The sequence below is a fragment of the Pavona decussata genome, unplaced genomic scaffold (genome assembly GCF_977016875.1).
Source record: "Pavona decussata unplaced genomic scaffold, jaPavDecu1.1 SCAFFOLD_258, whole genome shotgun sequence".
NCBI lineage: Eukaryota > Metazoa > Cnidaria > Anthozoa > Scleractinia > Agariciidae > Pavona > Pavona decussata.
Window position 1 is genome coordinate 560,591 of NW_028145661.1, and position 25,560 is coordinate 586,150.

A 25,560-nucleotide genomic window follows, 5' to 3' on the forward strand; every position below is an offset into this window, starting at 1 on the left:
CCTATTCGTCGGCCAAACCTCGGGCAGTAGGAATGCCTGTTACTTGTCTTCTTCGCCTGCTCCGAGATTCTGCAAGAAAAGCACAGCTTAGACATTTTAGCCTTGATCTCCGAGCGTCAAAGAACTTCGCAACGATGAGTTTCGAAGGAGAAGGTATGGCAAGAACAGTGATGTTAAACGATGGCTACAAAATGCCTTTGTTCGGTCTTGGAGTGTACAGGGCTTTGGATGAAGACTGCAAACAAGCGGTAAAGTTCGCTTTGCAGAATGGATACCGCATGATTGATACTGCAGCATTTTACGGGTGAGTGTGATGTTTAATTTTTTCAATTATTTGGCTGGAGTGCTTGTAAACTAGGATAGCTTTAGTGTCTTCCTACGATAAACAGAAAGTACAATGTATTCCCGGGGGGGTTCTCCCGAAACTTTTCGACAGGGGTGTGCCGCGAAGGTTCTCGAACCCTGAACCCATTTAAGCTGACTTGTCCCCAGTCGTCTTCATACAGCTTGCCTGCAAAGGGAAGCGTGAGGTGGGGCAGCAGGGGTTGATCCCATCGCACCTTGCACTCCCTTTGTCGGTACCCATCTCTCCCCGCTTCGTGCGCACTTCCCTTTGCTGCGGGCTGTATGAAGACGACTGGGGACAAGTCAGGGTACAAGTAAGGGGACGACTGGGGATGAGTGAGGGTAAAGGAAGGGAAACGGATACCTTTTTTTAAGGACTGAACGCGAAAAATTACACCCTATTCAAGGGACCCAAACAAAGGCTAATGTGCACAGATAAACACAAATCTCTATGTAAATCGCTTTTCTAATACTTTAGCGAACACGTCAGTTTTAAAAAGCCATTTCTTTTTCGTAAAACGTAGCGCTTACAAGCTTCAATTTAACTGATACAATTTAGGTACCCTGTCTAAGGACTAATCCAGGAACACGTTGCTAAATGAGGAAAAAAATTAATGATACCCTATTTAAGGACTGAGAACCTCAAAAGCCATACCCTATTTCGCGGCATGTACCTATATAGCCCAAATACTTTGCAGTTTATTACTTTCACATTGCCTCACTAAAGATACATGTACACGGAGAGTTAACTCATAGCACAAGTCAAGCTCAAGTCACGAGTCAAGTTCGAGTCACAAGCCAAGTTTGAGTTAAGGTCCAACTTTAATTTTTCTCTTTTTTCTTCTTCTTCTTCTTATGTCTTCTGGTTGTTATTCTCTTTTATATTATGACGTGCTTGTGATAAACGGAAAAAAAATAACTTTCAGATTTGCAACAGTTTTCGTTATCGATCAGTGATTCACTCCTACTGTGGAAAGATATACAACATCCGTTAGTGTTTATAAATTTCCTAGGAGGATTAAGACCTGTAGCTGCATACACCTGAAGCAGAGATCCGATTTCCACGGCTAAGAAAACTGACGGTGATGAAGTATTTATTAAACCTGCCTGACTCAAGCGCCATCTTGTTGCGTCCAGAGGACACCCAGGATAACACAGAATAGAATCTATACCCTTTGCGGGCAAAATGTAGAATGTAGACAGCCAAGGGAATTTTTAATTTTCCTAACAAGTGGGTTTCACAAGGCATTATTAGTGACTGAAGCTTAATAGTCACCAACAACATTGGACAAACCTTTTCAGGAAAATTATAGATGGCGAGAATGAATGAGGACTGTGGTTAATTTGCTACCAACAATGAATTCTCACGATCACGCTGACAATAATGCTCTGAACATCAGTTGGCACATCATTATGAAAGCAAGAATCACAATCACAGCCTTTGATAAAGACGAAAACCAAGCAAAAGGGAAAAGATAACAGAAGAAACAAAACCTGACTTGAACTTGACTCGTGACTCGAACTTGACTCATGCAACGAGTAAACTCTGTACATGGATGGAGTGTTGTTTACGTTCATATAGACCTTAAGTATGGTGTTTGCATGATATAATCATCCAGTCTGGTAGGATACTGTATGTTCATTTTGGTGTAGGCACAGGCAGCCCAAGTTCGATTCACTAGAGAGCGTGTAATAATTAATTACTGGTGGGCATGATGACCTTTGAGTGCAAGCTTTGCATAAAAAAATCGCGGCTGGGATGGAAATTCGAGGAGCAAACCGCCTCTGAGCGGACTATGCGAGCTTATGATCGAAATCTTAGTGTGCTGCCTTGTCTCCGTCTTATGAGGGGAATGACAGTGATTTCAAAGAACGCTCGAAACGGTGAAATAGGCTACAAAATTCACAAGGATACACCAGAGGTGAGTCAGTTTTATTCATTTTATTGAATGAAAGTGAAATTTAGCGTTTTTTTAAGCGTAAAAATCGTCGGTATTTTATTTCCCATACAAAGTCTTATTATGTGTTCAAATTCTCAACGGCTGCCCGTAACCCAATACTGCTTACACTCAAAGGTCATCGTCTCACTAGTTATTAATTATCACACGCTGTCTAATGACGCTGCGAACTTGGCAGTTTTATTTGTTTTATTGAATGAAAGTTGAATTTAGCGTTTTTTAAACTTCATAATTGACAGTATTTTATTTCCCATAGAAAGTCTTATAGTGCGTTTTAATTCTCAATGGCTGCTTGCACTCAAAGGTCATCATACCCACTTGTCTAGTAATTAATTATTACATGCTCTCTAGTGACGTGCACTTGGGCTGCCTGTGGTGTAGGTCAAGATTTTCACACAACCTCATACAAATATTTGAGATCCTTTTTGAAACCATATTTTTTTATATGAATTTAAGTCATTTCAATAAAGATTATTATTAAATTATGCATCAGTCAATTCCAACAGTGCCCCCCTCCCTCCCTCCCTCCCTCGAGTTAAGATTTTTTTGAAAATAAACTGGCAAATGCCCCACGGCCCGTACAAACTAGTTATTCAGATGCCCTGGAATAGTGGCTCAAAAATGTTTTATTTTCTTTGTTTCTCGTCGGACTTTCATTAAAATATAAGCTAATTCAGGCCAAATTTAGTGCTATAGTAACAGTGTACGGCTGCAGTGTATAGTTTTAGATGTCCTATCTAGATGTTTTCAATAAGAAACTTACTGTATTTGGAAATAAATTGGTCATTAAAAGAAGTGACAATGCTGTATGGTGAAAAAAGCCAGATGTTGACTCAAATACCCTGGGGTACCCTCAGGATGGACAATGTGGGAAAATGCACTATTGCACCCGGAGAAGGGTGGGGGTGGGGGGGGGGGGTTGAATGGGTGCAGCTGGAATTGACTGATGCATTACAATACCATACACTGTATGATAACTTTATTTCGATGCGGTATTTCCATCAGCTGTATATTAGTCACCATAAAAATTAAATACTTAATGTAATATATATGTATAATGTACATTTTCTGGCTCATACTCTATTGAATGATGCTTGATGTTTGCTTGAGGGTTAGTACATGTATATAACAGACGCACTGTCGTGTGTGTATATTTAATATGTGGGGAAGTGCAGAATTCTTTCCAACTGCATTACAGAGAAGGAATCCCAGGGTTACTCCTCAGAATTTTTGAACATTTTTTCAGCATACTGTCTGTTTTACCAAATCCTACATGTACTCCTATTTTCAAATAGGATATTTTCAAATTTTTCAAATATTTTCAAATTTTCTTTGTACTCAAGAGAACAAAGAAAGCAATTTTCCCATATCATTTTCTGTCTGGTAAGCCTATACATCGCTCAGACCTTCCTTTCCTTTTCAGAGTTTAAGTTAGCCCAAATAATTTTTCTAGTTATGTTACTTTTCGTTTAAATTGTATTTTGTCACTATTTTGTTATGCTACTATTACCTCCTACTGAAAATTGTATACTGAGTAGCAAATGAATAAAATAAATAAATAAGTAAGTAAGTAAATAAATACATACATGTATACATACATACACAAGTTTGCACATAATCCACTGGAAGCATCCTGACTGATACTTTGTAACATGCTAAATATGGAGTAAAACATGAGCAAATGTGTTCTACAAGCCATTCCAACTATGGAATATCTTCTCCTTGACATATACAAGATACATGTAACCAAGAAGGACCACTGCCAACATGCACAATTCTCAACAGCGTTCACATCTTTATTCAAGATGGTGACCAGTGCAAGCACATAGTCTGAGTACAATGCTCAAAGCTAATGTGATTGACAAATGTGGAGATTGGCCCAACCCTGAAAGTCCTTCAAAGTGATTCATACGACATTACATGTAGCTCAACTCTTTGCTTGAGTCACAATGCAAACCAGAGTGATAAAGTGATCATTACAATCCCAAGATTGTGTCACAAATTTTGCATGAAAAATCATAAAGGGCACACAAAAAATCCATGAAATAAAACCACTCTTCTGATAAATTAAGAGGGTGTTGACGGTGAATTGAGACCAGAGCAGGCAATTTTAGGGAGGATCGTGTAGCTTGATTTAAACTAACTATGGACTTGAATTTTTATTTAAGAGAAAATGGCAGATATTTTTTGTTGAGGTTTGCAAAGAACATTATGTGCCTAGGATCCTTAACATGAAAACTATTTGCTATAATTATGCTTTTTCAGCATGAAGGTATTTTACTAATATCATGTCTTAGCACTGTTAGATGAAATTCCATTTTATACATGTAGGTGCATTGTAAACACACATGTAGCTTTCACAAAGGTTTACTTATCAAGCACTTCTAATGAGTGTTGTTTTGCAATGTAATTTAAAGCTCTGTAAGAGAGCTTAATTCGTGATGTGCAGTTTTCTATGATTCACTGTACCGGTAATAATCTTAAGACTTAGGACTGTTTATTGTTTCATTTATTGATATAGTTAGAATGTTAGTCATTAATTGATCATGTATGTTTTTTTTATATGTCTTAATATTTTAATATTTTTCTCGGCATATTAGCATCACTGTATTGATAGGGGCCCAACCAGCCTCATCATCCCAAGTTGAAAATATAAAGAACTTTATGTTCTTACTGAAAGAAAGATTTTTAATTTAATGTCTCAGAAATGAAGCTGAAGTTGGACAAGCAATCAAGGAATCAGGCATTAAACGGGAAGATATATTTGTGGTGACAAAACTTGCAAGTTGGTCTGGTGGCCATGGATATGATCAGTGTATACAAGCATTTCATGAAAGTTTTAAAAAGTGAGTACGTAGCTGTCAGAACAGGATGTAGATCTAGTAAAGGGAAACATGTACAATTAGTCTACTTGTAAAGACGGAATTGTAAGGGTGCCAGTAATGTATTTATTTATTTATTTATTTATTTATTTATTTATTTTTACAAGGAAATGCTGTGTGAAAAACCACTAACCACATTTATGTAGCTTTTGGGCTATCCTAATGAACAGTGAAATAGTTTTCATTTTCCGAGTGTTGTTAACTATAAACCAAATCTAAACTACATGCACATGTACATACATGTGTATACATGCACCTGTTGGTCTTACAACAGGTCAGGTACAAACATCACAATAAGTGAACCAGTCAATAGTCAAACTGCATTTATAAAAAATGGAAGTGGCAAAATGCAAGTGGTTCTGATTGTTGCTGGTCTTGTCTAGAGTTTCTTTTTAACCTATATTAAAGTGAAACATGCCATGCAGTACTGTTGAAAAATGTAGTATACAGTGTAATTTTATGTTCTGTCTTTTTGCAGGCTTGACACTGGTTATGTTGACTTATACCTCATTCATACCCCTGCTCCTGGAAAAAATATTGATTCATATAAAGCCATGCTGAAGCTCAAGGAGCAAGGACTGATAAGGTGACTACCGCCACTGAGGCTGCACTGTTTGAGAACTCTATCACTTACCTTATGAACTAAATACCGTGTAGGTTCAAATGTTTGATCATGTATTACCTGTTTCCTTTATTATTCTCTTAGTATTATCAAAGATCAGTGGTTCAGGCGTGTGAAGCAACAAGGAGTAAATATTACATACCCCCCCCCCCCAAAAAAAAAAAAAAAAAAAAAAAAATTTCCCTAGAGGTTCAGGGACTAGAGGGTGAAATTTTAGGCTGTTTTTGGATTTATCAAATATGCATGGTCAAACTTCGGGGGAATATGGGGCTAACTTTCTCCAATTAACTGCTGTAGTGTGCTAAAAATTAGAGCAAGCAGAACGACAGAAAAGCTTTAAATGCCAGATGTTTACTTGAAATGGTCAATGAAAATTCATTCAAGAAACCTAATCTCATTGTGCTCCATTAACTGCGTTTTTACGGTCTGTATTGCAAGTCTTGCTCAAAATAAGGAAGTGTTTTCACGTTTTTGGGCAACTTTTTCGCAAAAGTACATTAAGTGACACAAGACAATAAATTTACCTACAATGCGTTGCAAAGAGCAGTGAGTGAAAGATACAAACCATCATACATGTACAGCTGTAACTGATTCTGTAAACGTTCTTGTTTTTCCTTAAAGATCTGTTGGAGTGTCCAACTTTGGTGTTCATCACTTAAAGGAGATGGAGAAAGCAGGGCTTCCCTCTCCAGCTGTCAATCAAATTGAGCTCAATCCTTATTGGCGACTGGATGATATTGTGAACTATTGTAAAGAAAAGGGAATTGCACCAATGGGTTACTGTCCATTATTTCGTGGCCAGAAAAATGATGATCCAATATTAATTGAAATGGCAACAAGGTAAGACACTTTTTGTCATCTTTAGTGAGATAAAGAATAACCTACCCAGTGGGTCAAAAGTTTAGTATCTCATGCAAGCCTCTCCTCAACTGCACTTCTGTGACAAAATAAGGTAAATTCGGGCGATTGCTATTTAAATCCTACTGAAATTTCACAATTTAAAAGAGAAAAAAGAAACCTCTAGTGTTTAAGATGAAAATAGCACCATCGCGGAATAGGCCTGTTTGCACCTGGTTGTAAGAGGAAAATGTACATGTAATAATCAAGCTGTACTCAAAAATTCCTGTATCCAAATTACTATACAAATTACCCCTTCCTCAGGTAAAATGTCTCGCCATTTTCTAATATTCTCTTTTATCTCTAGGTACAAGAAGACAGTTCCGCAAGTTCTTATTCGCTGGAGTGTACAAAAAAATTACATAACCATTCCAAAGTCAAGTAGAAAAGAAAGAATTTTAGAAAATGCTGATGTGTTTGACTTTGTCCTCAGTGAAGAAGATATGAACATTTTGGTAAGTGATAAATACATAAATACGGCCAAAGAGCAGAGACTTTGGCCAATGTTATCACTCTATTAAACCTTGCAAGCTACGTGGAAAAACTCAAGGTCAAGGTTTAATCATTTATACTGTATTCAGGCTTACTATGGTTCAGGAAAAATCAGGCAGAAACAGTTTTTTTGTTATTTTTTTTCAAGATCAACGAAAGGTTAAGAATTCTAAATGCAATAGTGTCAAAGTCAGTAAAACGTCATTAGAAAGTTCCGATTTAAGAGTAACTTATGCAGCTTATATCTCCGAGCATTTACCCACCCAACCATGAGAATATACACACAAAGACCAGACCACAACACCGGGAACTACGTCCCCTACTTGCGAACAGTGAGTGGGTTCTTAACGTCCCACAGAGTTATTTACGAACAAGGGTTGTGAGACGGGGCCTACGGTTTATCGTCCTTATCCGAGAAGACTAGAAAGTCTAACCATTTGCAGATGTCATTACAAAGGCAGCACTTTCACCTTAGCATCACAACACCTTAGTTATTTGAAGACCCTGAGTGATGGTCCGGCCGGGTTTGAACCCACGACCTCCCGCACGGTAGTCCGGTACTCTACCAACTGAGCTAACCGGACGGCAGGTGGTAATCTTTTACTCCAGAAAACAGCATTAGGAATCATGATAAGCTTATACTAGCTTGCTTGTGATGAAATCACACGATGGTGTTGGGTTGAAACTCTCGATTGCGTGGGTTGCTGAGCATTAAAGATTTCATTTGAATAGCATAAATCATTCCAGTTACATCAAGATAAGCTACTCTTCCCGTCTCCTCGAAGGTTTTGGCAATGCGTTTTAGAACGTCGCCGATCATATCCAGGTTGAAGAGGGTGGGGATGGGGTTAAGTGACAGAGACGGGGATTTGGGGACACTGTTGTTGACTCCAGCGTTATTGGCTTCAAACGATCGCGGCAACATTATGCGAAGTGACCATAATTTTTATAATTTTAGATATGAAAATACTTCATGGGCACTGTTAACTTTATTAATTCATGTTGCAGAATAACATGCCCACGGAACAGTGTGCCGCCGGTTTGGCTAATGTGACAGGAGCACCTTGGAGAGGATAAATTTTAATTAAATCAGAAAGCCTTCACACCATGGAACATTTTTCAATTAAGTGTCCGGAAGTTAATCAATTTTGCTTTGCTTTCGTGTAACTAAAGTGCTTGAAGGAAATTTGTCATTAGTGTTAGAAGCTAGAGAGTTCATACACGTTGTTTTCACTTCCGGGAGTAGGGCACTGGTTGACCCTGCGTGTGGCTGACTGCTGAATTAGGGAACGTAAGTAACGACGACGGCGCAACGCCAACGAAAACGTCACTTGAAAATAGAAGTTCGCGCTAGCACTACTTCGCGATTATTCCACTACATTAAAACTTGTACAATGTGGCCAAAGGATACGAGAACTAAATTGATAGAAACGGCGGTCACGTAAGGAAGGGGAATGAAAAATTCACCGTCGTGTGCTGACGTTCTCCACAAAACCTTGAATTTTGTCATTTCACGTTGTTGTTTTGCTGATGACGGCAAAGAAATGTACAAAAACATATGACGTACGTGCAGAGCGATTGCTTTTGCTCATTAAACCTTTTGTTTTGTGGCATGCACGTTGCCGTCGCCGTCGTAGTTGCTTAAGTTCCCGAATGTGAATCAGCTGCGTAGTATTAGTGGCGCGTTTTAAACAACAAGTTTAAATCGGTCCAGTTTAAAAATAATCCTTAAAAACTTTCTGTAGGGGATTAAACGTCACAACATTTACAAGGTTTCCGCTGTACGGGAACTTCTGGGATATGGGCTATTTTAACCTCAGTGTTAACCGTTGGAAGAATACAGGAAACGTGGCATACTAAAGTGGATTTGCACGCTATTGGAAATATCTCGATGTATTGTCCTTTTATTAATTACATAGTATTTTTATGGGTAAAAACTATTATTCAGTAAATTTAACCGGGAACAAATTCATTGTTATCGTTATCCTTTCCAAGGGCAGTTTGTTATATCTCGTAATGTAGCACAGCATTGCTCTCTTGGCATTGTATCCTGTTTGTAAAATTTTAAAAAAAGTAAAAATGTTACAGTTACGTATATTGCTACGTCTACCACTAATACCAAAATAATTTCAGCGACGTGGTTTGCACGAAGGCTTGTTCAAGGAGCAAAAGCCTCTGTCATTTACACAGAGAGACGTAGCCCACTGCTTCTTGCTTAAAAGCGGAGGAAGACGGCTCCCCTCCCCCATCAATTGTTGATGGGCTAGACATCGAGTAGTCTTATTTTTCACTGGGATAGCAGAGTTAGCCAAATACGCGAACGCAAACAAAAATTACATGTGTCGCTCGCTTTACTATCTCGGAGAAAAATAACTCACTCCTCGTAGTCTACATCTTTAACGTTTAAGTAAGACGTTTCTCCATAGAAACAAAACCACCGTCCCTTCGCATTTTGAGGACGATTTAAAATAAAAGAAACAAGATAGGCATCGATAGGTACAAGATAGTATAGGCAGAGTCACTGTAGTCTGAAATAGAACATCGTGACAAAGCAGCGAGCCTGTGACAAGATCCGTTTAAAACCTTGTCTGACACACATAATTCTAATTAGTTGTAGTTGTATTAGCATTATAGGCAGAGTCACTGTAGTCTGAAATAGAACACAGTGACAAAGCAGCGAGCCTGTGATAACATCCGTTTGAATCCTAGGTCTAACTCACGCAATTCTCATTAGTTGTATCGGCACAAAGACTCCGTAAAATACCTACCAGTGTTTTCATGTCCTCGTCGCTGACAGCGAAGTCAAAAACGTCGGCATTTTGTTGAATCCGTTCCAGCTTTCCTGACTTTGGAATAGTAATGTAGTTTTTCTGTACACTCCAACGGATCAGAAGCTGCGGTACCGATTTGTTGTATCTATAGAATTAAAAAAAGTGGGGGGTTTTTATCGTGGCGCTGATTCTTGAATACTCTCATTACCACCGAACACGATCCTTTTGACGTTTATTGTATGACCCATATGAGTCGCTCAGTAGTACGTTAGAGCATCCGACTGCGGACAACCACGTTACCAGGGCTTTTCCCTTTAACCCCTGGAAACGAGGTTGGAGGGAAAAGGCCTGGAAACGAGGTTGGTATGCGAAAGGTTATGGATTCGATGTCCCTCAGGAACTCGAGTTTGTTAAAGCTGGATTGATTGATTGATTGATGCTCCGCTGGTATTGCAGGGACGCATGGGTTATGTAGTTAATCTTCACCAATTGTTTTAGTTTACGTTAGTGTTTTCACAGACCTACAGATTGTTTCGCACATTGTAATCCGTTAACGCTATTTGAATCGTGTCCAATTTGACTATCGTGTACTTTTTTTCGAATTTTTTCAATTCTTTTAATTTAAACAATTATTCGCCCTCAATTACCATCATCCTTTGGGTTACAGGCTCGCAAGAAAGCGCACGGAGATTACCGAGGAACATTCAGAGACATTTGAAGACAATCCTTGAAGGAAAACCAAACGCATCAGGGTTTGGCTACTTCATTATTTCACTTACCTACTAGCCATTTCGATCAGAATAGGATCTTCGTTTTTCTTGCCGCGAAATATTGGACTGTAACCCATTACGGCAATTCCTTTTACTTTACAGTAGCTCACAATGTCTTCTAAGCGCCAATAAGGATTCAGCTCTATTTGATTGACAGCTGGAGTCGGAAGGACCGCTTTCTCCATCTCTTTAAGGTGATCCACGCCGAAGTTGGAGACGCCGATTGACCTATGAGTTTCGAAATGCTTGGTTAGAGTTTAGTCAAAATATGAGTCCCTCAAGACCAACTAACATAAGCAACAGCCGAAGCACGATAGTCTCCTACGCAGACGTTCTTAGTGTCGTCACGCAACGCTCCTGCGTGACGACACTAAGAACGGCTGCGACGAGACTTAAGAAGCACGATGCCTTCTATTTGCCCAAAAAAAATCGACAAAACTGGATTGGAATTACATAGATTAAAACCTTTTCGAAAAAGAAACACTACTATTTCTCTTTCCCCGGTTCAGGAATTTTCCATACAATCCAAATTTTTCTCAGGCCTTTAGTCTTCCTGGAGAACAATTTGCTTGATTTCGAAACGTTATTCTGTACTAATCGAGAGGACTTATAACGCTATGGCTGTTTACCATGTTTAGTCGCCAAAAAGAAGAAGAAGAAGAAGAAGAAGAGGAGGAGGAGGAGGAAGAAGAAGAAGAAGAAGAAGAAGAAGAAGAAGAAGAAGAAGAAGTATAGTAAAGTATTCCACGATTTGTGGAGCGTGAGCTTCCCCCCCCCCCCCCTACCCCCGACATTTTGAATTTCGCGAGGACACTGGGGACGAGGTTGATTTTCAAGTGGATCTCTGCCTAACAACCTGCCTAAAACCAACTACAATCACAGCTCACTACTCAATAAGGATTGGTCTTCGCTTTGGCGTGGCAGTTCTCAACTCTTACCTGACATTTTAGTATTGCTTCGTGATCGTTAATAAGACATGTCAGCCGTTCGAAGGCTTACTTATTTTCCCGAGACCTTGAAACACGCGCAATAAGGCTTTTATTATCCTAAAACCTCTTGCTAAATTATAAGATAACACACATATATACCGTATAAGCCCTTGTTGCTTGAGTTTCATCATGGCTTTGTAGGAGTCAACATTTTTTCCCGCGGTAGGAGAGTGGATGAGAAACAAATCAATATAGCCTACATCAAGCCTGCAATGAAAAAACAAGTTCACTTATCACACAAGGCTTCGATTATGTACTTTGAAAACTAACTCTTGCTAATGCAGCAATTTGGTTGTTATCTCAATAATGTTATGTTAAAACCTACACGCCTTTATAGCATTCCTCACCGATATGGACCACAGCTGTCACAGTTGCGGATGTACGCATTGAACTCTGGGTCTGTTTGCTCCCATGTGGGTGCAACTGCACCAGTGTGTTTGAGACTATCAAAATATCACGTGACAACAAAGTAACAGCAACTGTAGAACAGACGTGGAAAACGGAAAAGTCATGATTTTGTTTTCCCTTTACGTCACGTTCTCTCCTCAACCGAAAGAAAACCGGATGTCCCGCACAATTGCTGTGTTGACCGAGCCAAAGCCGTTGGGGGTTTCGGAAAGTGAAGAAAAGGAAAAAAAACTCCAGCTTAACCTAGAACAAGGTTTGCATCACGGGCCGTCTAGTGCAAAAATAAAGAGAAACTCATATAAAGTGTTCATTAATTTGCTACGCATCAAAAGGTGTCTACCCCTTAAAGCCTTTATAACGTTTGAAGGATGAGATCTGAATGGAACTGAGATTATATAATAATAAATACGGTCCATTTAGTAATTCGTATTGAATAACTGCTATTATTAAAAACTGGATCATTGTATAATGCAATTCGAGCGATTTGATTGGCTTAGCGGCCATGGTATATGAGCAATTATACCATACCCGAGAAATAGAGACCATTAAATTGTCTTCTAATTGTTCTTGCAAAGCGAAATTTTCAAATTGTAGCATTATTTCTTGATTGTTTTTAATAAAACAATTATTCCACTCGCGCTTGTTGGATATGAAATGATTATAGCCAACTCGGCGCTACGCGCCTCGTTGGCTATCTATCATCTCATATCCAACGCGCGCTCGTGGAATAATTGTTAATTATCACTCCTACATTTATTAATAAACCTACTTCTTAAGACTTGTATCGAAAGCCTTCAAACATTCCTCGTATCCATGACCTGCCCCTGGTAACTTCGTCACCACAAAAATATCTTCTCGTTTCACTCCCGATTCCTTGATTCCTCGACCAACTTCATGTTCATTTCTGTTCAAAACAATTCGAATAACTTTTTAAAATAAAATCACTTCATGCAAGCTCGCCTCTCTCCTGCCCTCCCCTCCCCAACATCCCCGAAGAGAGTTTACTTGCGACCGATTTACATGAGAAATCAGCTAAGCGCGACGCCAATGTGATCTCTACGGCAAACACTCAAATCGCTCGCGAGAAATAGTAGTAGTAGAAGAAGAAGAAGAAGAAGAAGACGAAGAAGAAGAAGAAGAAGAAGAAGAAGAAGAAGAAGAAGAAGAAGACCAGGAGGCCGTTTCTCGAAAGTCCCGGTAACTTATCGGGCCCGGTAAGTGTCCCGGTAAGTACCCGATAATTTTAAGGGTGTTTCTCGAATCTCCCGCTATTTTCAATGTCAATTTCCCGGGAGATGATCTCGGAGAGGCGATTTACGTGACACCAGCGTTAGCTGAAAATTCAAAATATATTTGACGAAGAGACGGTTTTGGTGTCAGTCTACATTTTATACCCAGTCTGCAGTCTGCAATCTGCATTTTATACCTAGTCTGCATTTAATACCCAGTCTGCATTTTATACCGACCGTTTCATAATTACTTGGGCTTCCCACAGGGAGACCAAGTTGAAATTGCCCTTTTTTTTTTTTGTTTTTGTTTTCCACATTCAGTCACAAATCGCCGTCTGGGCCTTAAAACGCATGCGCAGGTAATCTTGTCGCTGCATGGGTTTGCATGGGTCGGCTATTTTTTAGTCGACGATTTTCGCGTTTTCCGAAGGAAAACACAACTTTTCGAAATGGTACATCGAAAGAAGAACTACTTGGGAATACTCAACAGTTTCGATAGCGGAAATCCGAGAAATAACGGCGAAGAAACTGTGCTTCGAGCACAAATTGTTGTTTTATCCAGGCGACGAGTTAGCGGAGCGCGGACATCTCAAATCCTTATTCAGGCCACGGACTTTCTACTAAATTTTTTAGTACTTCTGGGAATTCAACGGCTGAAAAATTACAGGTTTGATCGTGAATTTGTACTGAAATACTATTCTAATTGACCGATTCTTTATATTCTGAACAGTTTTAGCGAAAATTTGAAAAACGTGCCACGCACGGGTTGATAAATTCGCTTCGAAATGGACTGATAGTTCCTTCAAATCGCTTTCGCGTCTCTCGTCTCGCATTTAGAATTATAAGCGTTTCTTTCTTAGGCGTAAACAAAGACTATTCTCAATAAATTTTTCCTTTGGGAAAGCATTCTGTCTGTTTTTCTCTCTATTTTAATTGCCAAAACGTGACAACTGCGTAATCTTGCGTAAACAAACGCATGCACTGGAGACGGATCAAATTTCGCCGATGTGACGCGAGGACAAATTTCATCGATTAATGGGTGAAAGATACTGACAAAAAGAAATTCCCACGAAACACCAATTTCAATCAGAATTCCCTTATTTCAAAAAACAAAAACTTTTGCGAGGGGGGGATGAAGCCAACACAAGATATCCCTGCCCACTTTGCTAAATCCTGTTGGCCAGATAGATGCACAGATAGGTTGAAAGCTCGGATTTTACTGTCAGAACCTGTATTCGATTCTAAAATTTATTACTTAAACGGTCAGTGTAAAACGCAGTCTACAGACCGGGCGTAAAAAACGGACAGAGGGTACAATTTAGACCAGGAATATACATTGTTTACAATATAAGTGCTTGTACTATGCTGTAAAACAATCGACAAATGACAACTGAGATTTTATCATGTCAACTTTCTGGCGTTTACAGCTGGATATACCAGGAATGAAGCCCAAGTTCACGCACATATGCGTCTTGTTTCTTAAATAACAAGGGCCGGGACCAGGTTATGTCTTTATCAGGGGATTCAAAGCCCTTGAATAGGCTTTTGAACATTATGCTTTTGATTCCTCACTAAAATCCTCCAACTTAATGCTCCATTTTCTTTTCCACTAAAATGCTCGGTCTATCCCCCAAAAGTCACCCAAATGCTTGGATGATGAGTCATTATACACCTCCTTATATATTTTATTAATTAATGCAGGACATGAACAATAGATGAAATCGATGATCAGAAAATCAATCAGGGATCAATCGATGTGAATTAATTGATTGACATTGATAATCAATGAACAACTATGCTAAAGAAATTTGTGATTGTCGATTTTCATCGATTATAAATTTTTATCGGGTAGTGGCTCAAAAATGTTTTATTTTCTTCGTTTCTTATCTTACTTCCAATAAATTCTGGCCAAATTTAGTCCTAGCCGGTGATAGGTCTTGTTTCCAGTAGATGTAAAAATAGGTCATTCTGCATATGTATGTATAGGTAGATATTATTCAATAAGAAACTTACTGTATTTGGAGATAAATTAGTCATTAAAAGAAGTGACAATGCTGCATGGTGAAAAAAGCCAGATGGTCAAATACCCAAGGTTAATTGGGTGGTAGGCTAATGCTTGACCCCCTGGATGGAAAGTGTGGGAAAATACCCCACTATGCCGGGGTGGGGGGGGGGGGGAATGGGTACAACTGGGATTGACTGATTTTCTTTTTGGATACCAACAGCACTTGTAAGTTCTGCTTTCTCTGCATAGTTTTAAACTGTGCAAAAATATCCCTGTAGGCACCACCCATAGGATCTTAAGCCATACTTAGATGGTGTCCTCACAACTATAAGGTCCTTGATGTAGTCGGGTGCCATACCATGAATAGCTTTAAATGTGATGAGCAGCAACTTAAATTGGATCCTGAATCTGACATGACCTGGTCCTTGTTATTTAAGGAATTATGAATTATAAATAACAATGACTGTAGCAATGGACGAACCCAAACACTCGTTAAGGTGCCTAAGAAGCGAAAATTGTTTTTGTGTAGTTATAAAATTTGCACTTTGAAATATATGATTCCGAAGTTTCAGAGTGCTGGGGTAAAAATTGCGGATTTTACGAAGGCTGAAAATTGGGCTATTTTGCTCTCAAAAATGGTCAGAGGACTAGGTCGAGTTTTATGCTGAATTCCAAGTTGTGACGTCACGATGGTGCCAAAAGTTTGTTTACTCTCATTCTGTTCTTGCCGCCAAAAAGGATTGTAGAAAGAATAAAACATGACTAGCGAATCTGTGAACGATCGATTCTGGCAACTCTCTTTAATATCCGCCTCGCTGTCGCTTATCTTTCTTCTCTTCCGCCATGATGAATTGCAATTTTTGGCACCAACGTGACGTCAGAAGTTATTGTCACCTGGCATTTTGGCCGCGCGATTCGAATACCATTTTTGAGGGCAAAATAGTCTAACTTTGAGCGCTCACAATATCGGCAATTTTTACCCCAGCAATCTCAAACTTTGAAATCGCATGTTTAAAAGGGTAAATTTTATAACTACCTAAAGACAATTTTCGCTTCATAGGCACTTTAAAAGAGATGGTATTTTAAAAGCATCATTCTAAACTACAGGTGTACTAGCTGATCCTGTTAAGGTTCTTTGAAAGGAACTTCAGAAAATTCTGAAGGACCTGCATCATTTGCTACAGATTGAACAAAATTGCAACACCTGACACCAAGACCACCATTTGGGGCCTTTTTGTGGGATAATCCGCAGGACAGGTTGAACACTTCAGACTCAACCTGGTTGAAGTCCTTGTTATGTAAGGTCTTTCTACATACCAGGACTATTGTGTGCCTGTTGTCTAGTCTGTTTTTGTTCAGAGCCTCAACTCTTTGTTATGGCGCAGGTATATTTTGTAAATTTAGTTTATATATTTGAGTGTTGTCCAATACACACAAACGGAATCCGATGGAATGGATTGGCATTCCATTGGTACACCATTGGTGAATTGCATCTCATTAAGGGGACTTAAACTATTTTCACTACGGTTCGGTTTGAGTACAGCTGGATTCCGTTCGTCCATTGGTACCAATGGTACGATTGGTACCAATAGAATGACTTGGCATTCCATTGGAACACCATTGGTGAATGGCATCTCATTAAGGGGACTTAGACTATTTTCGCTACGGTTCCGTTTGAGTACAGCTGGATTCCGTTCGTCCATTGGTACCAATCGTGCGATTGGTACCAATAGAGTGACTTGGCTTGGTTCACCATTGGTGAATTGCATCTCATTAAGGGGACTTAGACTATTTTTGCTCAGTTCGGTTTGAGTACAGCTGGATTCCGTTCGTCCATTGGTACCAATGGTACGATTGGTACTAATAGAGTGACTTTGCATTCCATTGGTACACCATTGGTGAATTGCATCTCATTAAGGGGACTTAGACTATTTTCGCTACTGTTCGGTTCGAGTACAGCTGGATTCCGTTCGTCCATTGGTAGCAATGGTACGATTGGTACCAATGGAATGACTTGGATTCCATTGGAACACCATTGCTGAATTGCATCTCATTAAGGGGACTTAGACTATTTTCACTACAGTTCGGTTTGAGTACAGCTGGATTCCGTTCGTCCATTGGTACCAATGGTACGATTGGTACCAATAGAATGACTTGGCATTCCATTGGTATACCATTGGTGAATGGCATCTCATTAAGGGGACTTAGACTATTTTCACTACGGTTCGGTTTGAGTACAGCTGGACTCCGTTCGTCTATTGGTACCAATGGTACGATTGGTACCAATAGAGTGACTTGGCATTCCATTGGAACACCATTGGTGAATTGCATCTCATTAAGGGGACTTAGACTATTTTTGCTACAGTTCGGTTTGAGTACAGCTGGATTCCGTTCGTCCATTGGTACCAATGGTACGATTGGTACCAATAGAATGACTTGGCATTCCATTGGAACACCATTGGTAAATTGCATCTCATTAACGGGACTTAGGCTATTTTCACTACGGTTCGGTTTGAGTACAGCTGGATTCCGTTCGTCCATTGGTACCAATGGTACGATTGGTACCAGTAGAGTGACTTGGCATTCCATTGGAACACCATTGGTGAATTGCATCTCATTAAGGGGACTTAAACTATTTTCGCTACAGTTCGGTTTGAGTACAGCTGGATTCCGTTCGTCCATTGGTACCAATGGTGCGATTGGTACCAATAGAGTGACTTGGCATTCTATTGGTACACCATTGGTGAATTGCATCTCATTAAGGGGACTTAGACTATTTTTGCTACGGTTCGGTTCGAGTTCAGCTGGATTCCGTTCGTCTATTGGTACACCATTGGTGAATTGCATCTCATTAAGGGGACTTGAACTATTTTCGTTACGGTTCGGTTTGAGTACAGGGGGATTCCGTTCGTCCATTGGTACCAATGGTACGATTGGTACCAATAGAATGACTTGGCATTCCATTGGAACACCATTGGTGAATTGCATCTCATTAAGGGGACTTAGACTATTCTCGCTACGGTTCGGTTTGAGTACAGCTGGATTCCGTTCGTCCATTGGTACCAATGGTGCGATTGGTACCAAAAGAGTGACTTGGCATTCTATTGGTACACCATTGGTGAATTGGATCTCATTAATGGGACTTAGACTATTTTTGCTACGGTTCGGTTTGAGCACAGTGGGATTCCGTTCGTCCATTGGTACCAATGGTACGATTGGTACCAATAGAGTGACTTTGCATTCCATTGGTACACCATTGGTGAATTGTATCGCATTAAGGGGACTTAGACTATTTTTGCTACGGTTCGGTTCGAGCACAGTGGGATTCCGTTCGTCCATTGGTACCAATGGTATGATTGGTACCAATAGAGTGATTTGGCATTCAATTGGTACACCATTGGTGAAATGCATATCATTAACACATGTAAGCCGTTTGAAACTTGAACGAATGGTCGATTGGTACCATTGGTACCAATGGTACAAATGGAAAAGTATTCAGTCGATTGGTTAACCATTGGAATCTGCATCTCAATCCATCTTTAATCCATGAACCAAAACAAGCGCGTTACGCATGAATATAACTCGATTAACTTGATTAAAGAACAAGTTGTATTCAGGCGTATCGCGCTTGTTTCGGTTCACGGATTAAAGAACGAGTTATATTCATGCGTAGCGCGCTCGGTTTTCGGTTAATGGATAAAGCAACGAGTTATATTCTGTGTAGAGCGCTTGTTTCAATTCATGGATTAAAGAACGAGTTATATTCATGCGTAGCGCGCTTGTTTCGGTTAATGGATTAAAGAACGAGGTATATTCATGTGTAGCGCGCTTGTTTTGGCTTATGGATTAAAGAACGAGGTATATTCATGTGCAGCGCGCTTGTTTTGGCTCATCGATTAAAGAACGAGGAATCTTCTTGTGTAGCGCGCTTGTTTTGGCCCATCGTGCATTAAAGAAGGAGATATATTGATGTGTAGCATGCTTGTTTTGGCTCGTGGATTTAGGAACGAGGTAGATTCATGTGTAGTGCGCTCGTTTCATGTTGTTTCGGCTCATGCATTAAAGAACGAGGTATTTCGCTTAATATCAAGGAAGATTCAAGTCATGACGTTTGTCTTGAGATCCAGATTCCAATGGTGAACCAATCGACTGACTACTTTTCCATTTGTACCAATGGTACCAATGGTACCAATCGACCATTCGTTTTCGCATGGCTTACAAGTCAGTTAATGAGATGCAGTTTACAAATGGTATACCGATCGACTGAGGAGCTTACCATTTGTTCCAATGGTACGAATCAAAACCAATCGACTGACTACTTTTCCGTTTGTACCAATGGTACCAATGGTACCAATCGACCATTCGTTTTCGCATGGCTCACAAGCCAGTTAATGTGATGCAGTTTACAAATGGTATACCGATCGACTGAGGAGCTTTCCATTCGTTCCAATGGTACGAATCGTAACCAATCGACTGAGTACTTTTCCATTTGTACCAATGGTACCAATGGTACCAATCGACCATTCGTTTTTGCACGGCTTACAAGTGTTAATGAGATGCATTTCACCAATGGAATTCCGATCGAATGAGGAGCTTACCATTCGTTCCAATGGTACGAATCGTAAGGCGTCTTTGACAAATCGTAATCTTTTACCAATGGTACGATTGGTGAGGGCGTTTTGACGATTCGTATCCGTTTGTGTATATTGGACATGAGTGATATATTTAGTAAGGGAACCTTCACATAGGGCTAACCTCGTGGTCCTCCTTTTCAAATATATCATGTATGGCATATGCATTCGAATAAATTATTATTATTATCATCACCACCATCATCATCATTATAAAAAGTTTTTTCAAATATCAACTGTATATATAAAAAATTATATATACATTTATAATTATAATTATATAATTTATATTTAACTATCTTATTATTACTATTACTACTATTAGCATTATTGATAGATGAGTTAATCGTTTGTCTCACGATTGAGTCACAAAGATGTGGATCGCGACGTTTCGACCGCTATACTGCTGGTCTTCATCAGGCGATGGTGTCGACTGATTGCGTGACAGTATAAGTAGCACCTTGGTTTGTGTTGATTGGTGCGTTTCGATCCTCTCTTAGGCTGTTGTTGATAGGAGGATTTCGATCCTCGTCGTTCAGACTAGAAATTGTTCCCTCGGCCGTCCGCCTTGGTACCGATCGGCTGCTGTGTTGTTTGATCGTGGGCATCCACGCTTCCGGAATTTCAATTCCATTATCCCTATTGATGTTGTCAGGGTGAAGTCTTATGTGAATAGCCTCTTTAACCCTACGGGTGTACGGTCCGTTGGGTCTTTATTAAGAAGTCGGTATGGACCCTTCTCAATCAGTGTTTTCAGTTTATCGTCATAGGTGTTTTTGTCTAGCACTACACTGGCACGACCTTTGTCTGCCGGGAGAATCATAATGTTCTTATCCTCTTTTAAACCTTTGAGAGCTTGTTTCATCTCCCTGGTGATATTAGGTTCAGGAGGCTTAGTCTTCTGGAGGATAGAGTTTACGTTTCTCCTGACAGTGTCTGCCTGTTCTGCGTCAAGTGGTCTTATTGCAGATTCAACCTTGGCAACTATCTCAGTGGCTGGGATGCTTGTAGGTGTTACAGCAAAATTTAACCCTTTCTGTAGTAAAGATACCTCAGCGTCGCTTAAGGACCTGGAGGATAAGTTGATAACCCATTTGGATTTGTCAACTTGGGGTGTTCTGTCAACATGAGGTGTTCTTGTCGTTGAAACAGAAGACTGTTTCTCGATCAACAGGTTATCGAACTTTCGTTTCTGTCTGTCTCTGGTCTTATTAAACAGTCGTTTTGTGTTGCAACTGATCTTTTCAAGTATCTCAGAAGCATCTTTAGGCGAAAGAGTGGCTGTTATACTCTTCGCTGTAGAGTGGCTATCTTGCATCGCATTTCCCTTAGCCCTCTGAGCTAGTCTGATTCTCTCTCTTAGCAATGTCAAGGATGCTAGTTCGGCTACTCTGTGACCGCCTTTGGTTGGAACTGGCGAACGGACCCGAAGGTCTCTAGGAACAACGTGGTTCCTTACGCACCTTATGAGAAAGGTGAGGTGGTTAGCATATCGCGCGAGCTTGCGTGAGCAACGCTCGTGTCGACGAATCAACCTTAGGGCTGTGCGCCCATATTTCAGGTCAATATTATGAAAGGTGTTTGTCATCGTGGTTTAAAATGATAGATGAGTTAATCGTTTGTCTCACGATTGAGTCACAAAGATGTGGATCGCGACGTTTCGACCGCTATACTGCTGGTCTTCATCAGGCGATGGTGTCGACTGATTGCGTGACAGTATAAGTAGCACCTTGGTTTGTGTTGATTGGTGCGTTTCGATCCTCTCTTAGGCCTAAGAGAGGATCGAAACGCACCAATCAACACAAACCAAGGTTGCTACTTATACTGAGTAGGATCCTTTGCATGTTCTGTTCTTTCCTTTACTGTCATTAATACAAAGTGTCTTGCAGTTTTCTTGGAACTCTGGTGGTCCCCAGCAAACACACTCGCTCCATGTTGTAGGGCATGCCCAGCGGCTTTAACCATTTACCAAATCCTCCCGAGACTGTACCCAATGCACCAAAGATTACTGGAATGACCAAGACTGATTATCATCATCATCATTGTTTCAAACACAAACAGCAGTGTTTTATGAAGTTTAAAAAACGAGCATGAAGGCTAGAATTTTTAGACTTGATAAAACATGTGCTGTGGGTGTTTTGAACAGCTTCAATAACTGTCCCCAGAGTATTTCCTTTCTATAGTATGGCTAAGTGATTTTTTTCTGATTTGAAATATAATTGATTGAAAAATGCCAAATAAAAGCAGCAAAAATAACAAAGGTTGGTGAACTTTTGTTGTGCAAATGATATGTATTTGGGATCTGATGAGACCAGAACACCAAGCAGCCTGGAATATTGTACTCCAAGATGGCACCAGCTAAAAGGCATTTTCAGAAAGATTTCCACACAGACACTTTACTCAGTAATTATACATACATCACTGTCATACTAACCCTCTTACATAAAGAACAAGTATGAACAGAGTTTGAGTCACAAAAACTAAAGTATACATAACTATTGTATGGGGCTGAGTGGAATCTTGCATATTGTTGTTTTCATTGATAAATCTGTAGGGTTAAAACTATGGAAGAAGAGAGAAAAATGCTTGAGGAAGTGTCCCCAAGTCCACCCAAACTTCCATTAATTAAGCCTTCATTTAAGGAGGTGGTATGGCCCAGTGGTAAGGGCGTCCGACTTGAAATCCGGAGGTCCCAGGTTCATTAGTCTCGCCTCAGCCATGCTTGTAAATAGCCAGCTGGTTTGCCTCCTGCCAGTTGGGATTTTTAACATATTATGTTCGATTTGATTATTATTTGTTTCCCGTTATTTCTGAGTGGAATGCCTGTAAACTAGCTTTGGATAGCTAAGTGCATTTCCACTATAAAGGAAGTATTTTTTATTGCAATTTGTTGGTTTGTTTCTTTTTTTGGCTCTCTATGTTAATTTGGATGAACGTTTTGTAAATTATAAAATTTAATGATCATTAGCATTCTTTATTTAAAATGTTCATCCTGATTAGCAATTCATTATTTCAGTAATTCAACCCTGAATTTCCCATGACATTGAATTATTTATTTTATTTACCTTAAATGTATGGATTACACTATATGTATGCTTGTATATGCTTGCAAAATAAATTGAGACACATTGAGACAAAATTCAAAGCCCTTCCCAGACTTTTCTCTTTGATGAAATTTGTGCTTTCAATTGGACAATACATATGCATGAATATGCCCACTCAACATTCAAATTAGCCCTTCTTGACTTGCTGAAGGTAAAATATTGTTTGACCTTTGAGCTTTTTTTTGTTTTGTTTATGACTATGCTGGGAAAGCAGATCTTAGCAAGAACTGTTAAAATCCAAAAAGAAAATTGGCGGTAACCACGCATTTTTTAGAGATACAACAGTCATTCTAAAAAACAGTAAAATACAAGGAAATGTATGGCATTTTTTTCCAAATTGAAGCTTTCTTATCTCTGAAAAACGCATGATTAACCCGAAGTTTCTTTTTAAAAAGCTAGAGTACTTGCTAAGTTCTGCTTTCTGCCTAGTTTTAAACCACGCAAAACTATCCCTTTATTGGTAGGCACCACCCATAGGCAACCCGAGTAGCTCAAGATGCACAGAATGTATGCGCAGTAACAAACGTAGGCATCGTCCTTAACTCTTTGACCCCTGAACGGATGCCCTAAGGCACACTTACATATATGGTGTACATTTTGCCCCACGAAAAGGGGCCAAAGGCACATTCTACGTCCCAGACCTCCTCTACTATTGCGAGAAACAACTTTCGGGGGGGGGGGGGATTTTCAATTTTTTTCGAAGCATTGTTTATAGATGTTAGCTGGTGATTTAAAAATGGCGTCCTTCTACTCAGACATGGAGGAAATTCATTGAATTGTGTTGGAAAGACCCGACATTAGCAATGTTTCATAGGAAAATAGTTCCGAGTACAAAACCGCCAATTATTCTTCCCCAGGAGAGTCCGAAAATGTAAATACTGTGGAAGCATCAAGAGAGCAACATCTCACGCACGTGCAAAAATGGACAAATATTAAGATAGAAACAAGTTTGGCAACAAACGCCATAGAGATGAAGAGAAAACTCTAAATCTGAATCAGAGCGTTTTAAATTTCAGTTATACAATACAAACTGACCGCAATTTTCAGGCTCCAACCATGGACCGACTCATGCCTTTGAGGTTGATATCAGTACAACTATATTTTTTGACAAGCTGTTTTCAGATGAAGTGTGATCCAAGAATGAAAACGGTTGCTGATTGTTGTAGCTGATATATTATTCAAGTGATTTATTATACTCTGAGTCTGATAGTTGAACATCAGAAGCTTGCATGGAAGGTAATAAACTAGGACCCAAGACAGCAGATGTGATATTTCTTCTTTTTTGGCGAACATTTTGAATGACTAACCAGACTAGTTAATAATTAACAACATAATGTTTACATTTTCAAAATGTTAATCTCATCTACTTTCTAGATCTACAAATATATGGTTATGTATGGTTTGGATGAAAACCTAAGCTTTTATTAGCTATTTTCTCTGTCCATGTCAATTTTTAGCAAAAATTACTAAAAAATTCAGGGGGTCAAAGGGTTAAACTCGCACGGTTATGACTGGACCAAAGTTCCTCTGCTAGCATATAACACACAAGCGAGAAACCGTGATATCAATCCAGGCTTACACTGTGTCATACTCACTGATAGTATGTAGCGGTATCGATCATGCGGTATCCATTCTGTAAAGCAAACTTGGTAGTCTTTAGAGCTTCTCCTACAGTGAAGTTATTCCATACTCCAAGGCCAAACATTGGCATTTTATGGCCATCGTTTAAGCAAGCAGTTTTGAGAAGGCCTTCTCCTTCCATTCTCTCAATCTCGTACCGAGAGTCCTCAGGCTCTTTGGCCAGGGGTTGTTCGCCAGGAGAGACTCTGGAGAACTGGGGGAGGAGAGGGGGAGGGGACTTAAGAGGGAGGCCTTAAAGTGCCCATATCGGAAATTTTTTTATTTTCGTATCTGAATCTAAACATCACCCTAAGAACTTCAGTGAAAAAATTTTTCGATTTGCATAAAACGCGAATTTTTTATGAATTTTATAAGACGTTCAAATTTGCCGCCATTTTGGCCCACCATTCGCATTAGTCTCCTCTCGGTCTAGCAAGAGCTGTGACGTAGATTCAGGAACACGTGACTTCAGCCTTTCTCTGGATCTCACTGAAAACAAGTCGCGGTATTTCTGCACGTCTCTCGAAAATGCCGGAAAGATGTGTTGCAGCGAGATGTGGAAACATCAAAGACGAAGTGAATGGAATAAGCATGCACAGGATTCCTTTCTTTGGCACCACATGCCCGCAAAGACTGAGGAGGCGAAAGAAATGGATCGATTTTATGCTGGAGCGGAGGAAGATGTGGACGCGCGCCTGGAAAGACCTCGTCCTTGTGCTCGATGCACTTCAATGACGAGGATTTCACAAGGCTGATGAATTCAGGTTTAAACTTAAAACGTGAACTGAAGTAGGATGTCATAGCGTTTGTGTTTATCCTTTAAAACAGCTAAGCGAA

General features: G+C 39.8%; 2 protein-coding genes across 3 annotated transcripts; one reads left to right on the forward strand and one right to left on the reverse strand.

The window, feature by feature from the left end:
* LOC146456333 (uncharacterized) lies at positions 1-9,058 on the forward strand. 2 transcript variants are annotated; one of them, XR_014858831.1, is made up of 7 exons: positions 1-304; positions 5,009-5,149; positions 5,664-5,771; positions 6,429-6,647; positions 7,012-7,159; positions 8,205-8,323; positions 8,911-9,058. XR_014858831.1 is itself a non-coding variant. In XM_085093269.1 (6 exons), the coding sequence occupies exons 1-6, from the start codon at positions 33-35 to the stop codon at positions 8,271-8,273; spliced, it is 957 nt and encodes a 318-aa protein (XP_084949395.1). In that variant the 5' UTR covers positions 2-32; the 3' UTR covers positions 8,274-8,325. The 2 variants fall into 2 exon arrangements, 1 of the variants encoding a protein (XP_084949395.1); XM_085093269.1 differs by lacking the exon at positions 8,911-9,058 and having other exon boundaries at positions 2-304; positions 8,205-8,325.
* Positions 8,204-24,865, reverse strand: LOC146456334 (uncharacterized). The gene is made up of 6 exons (XM_085093270.1): positions 24,699-24,865; positions 12,904-13,038; positions 11,826-11,933; positions 10,747-10,965; positions 9,965-10,112; positions 8,204-9,246 (listed from the first exon to the last, which is right to left on the reverse strand). Exons 1-6 carry the CDS (start codon positions 24,863-24,865, stop codon positions 9,178-9,180), a joined length of 846 nt encoding a protein of 281 aa, XP_084949396.1. The 3' UTR covers positions 8,204-9,177.
* Between the last annotated feature and the right edge of the window lie 695 nt (positions 24,866-25,560).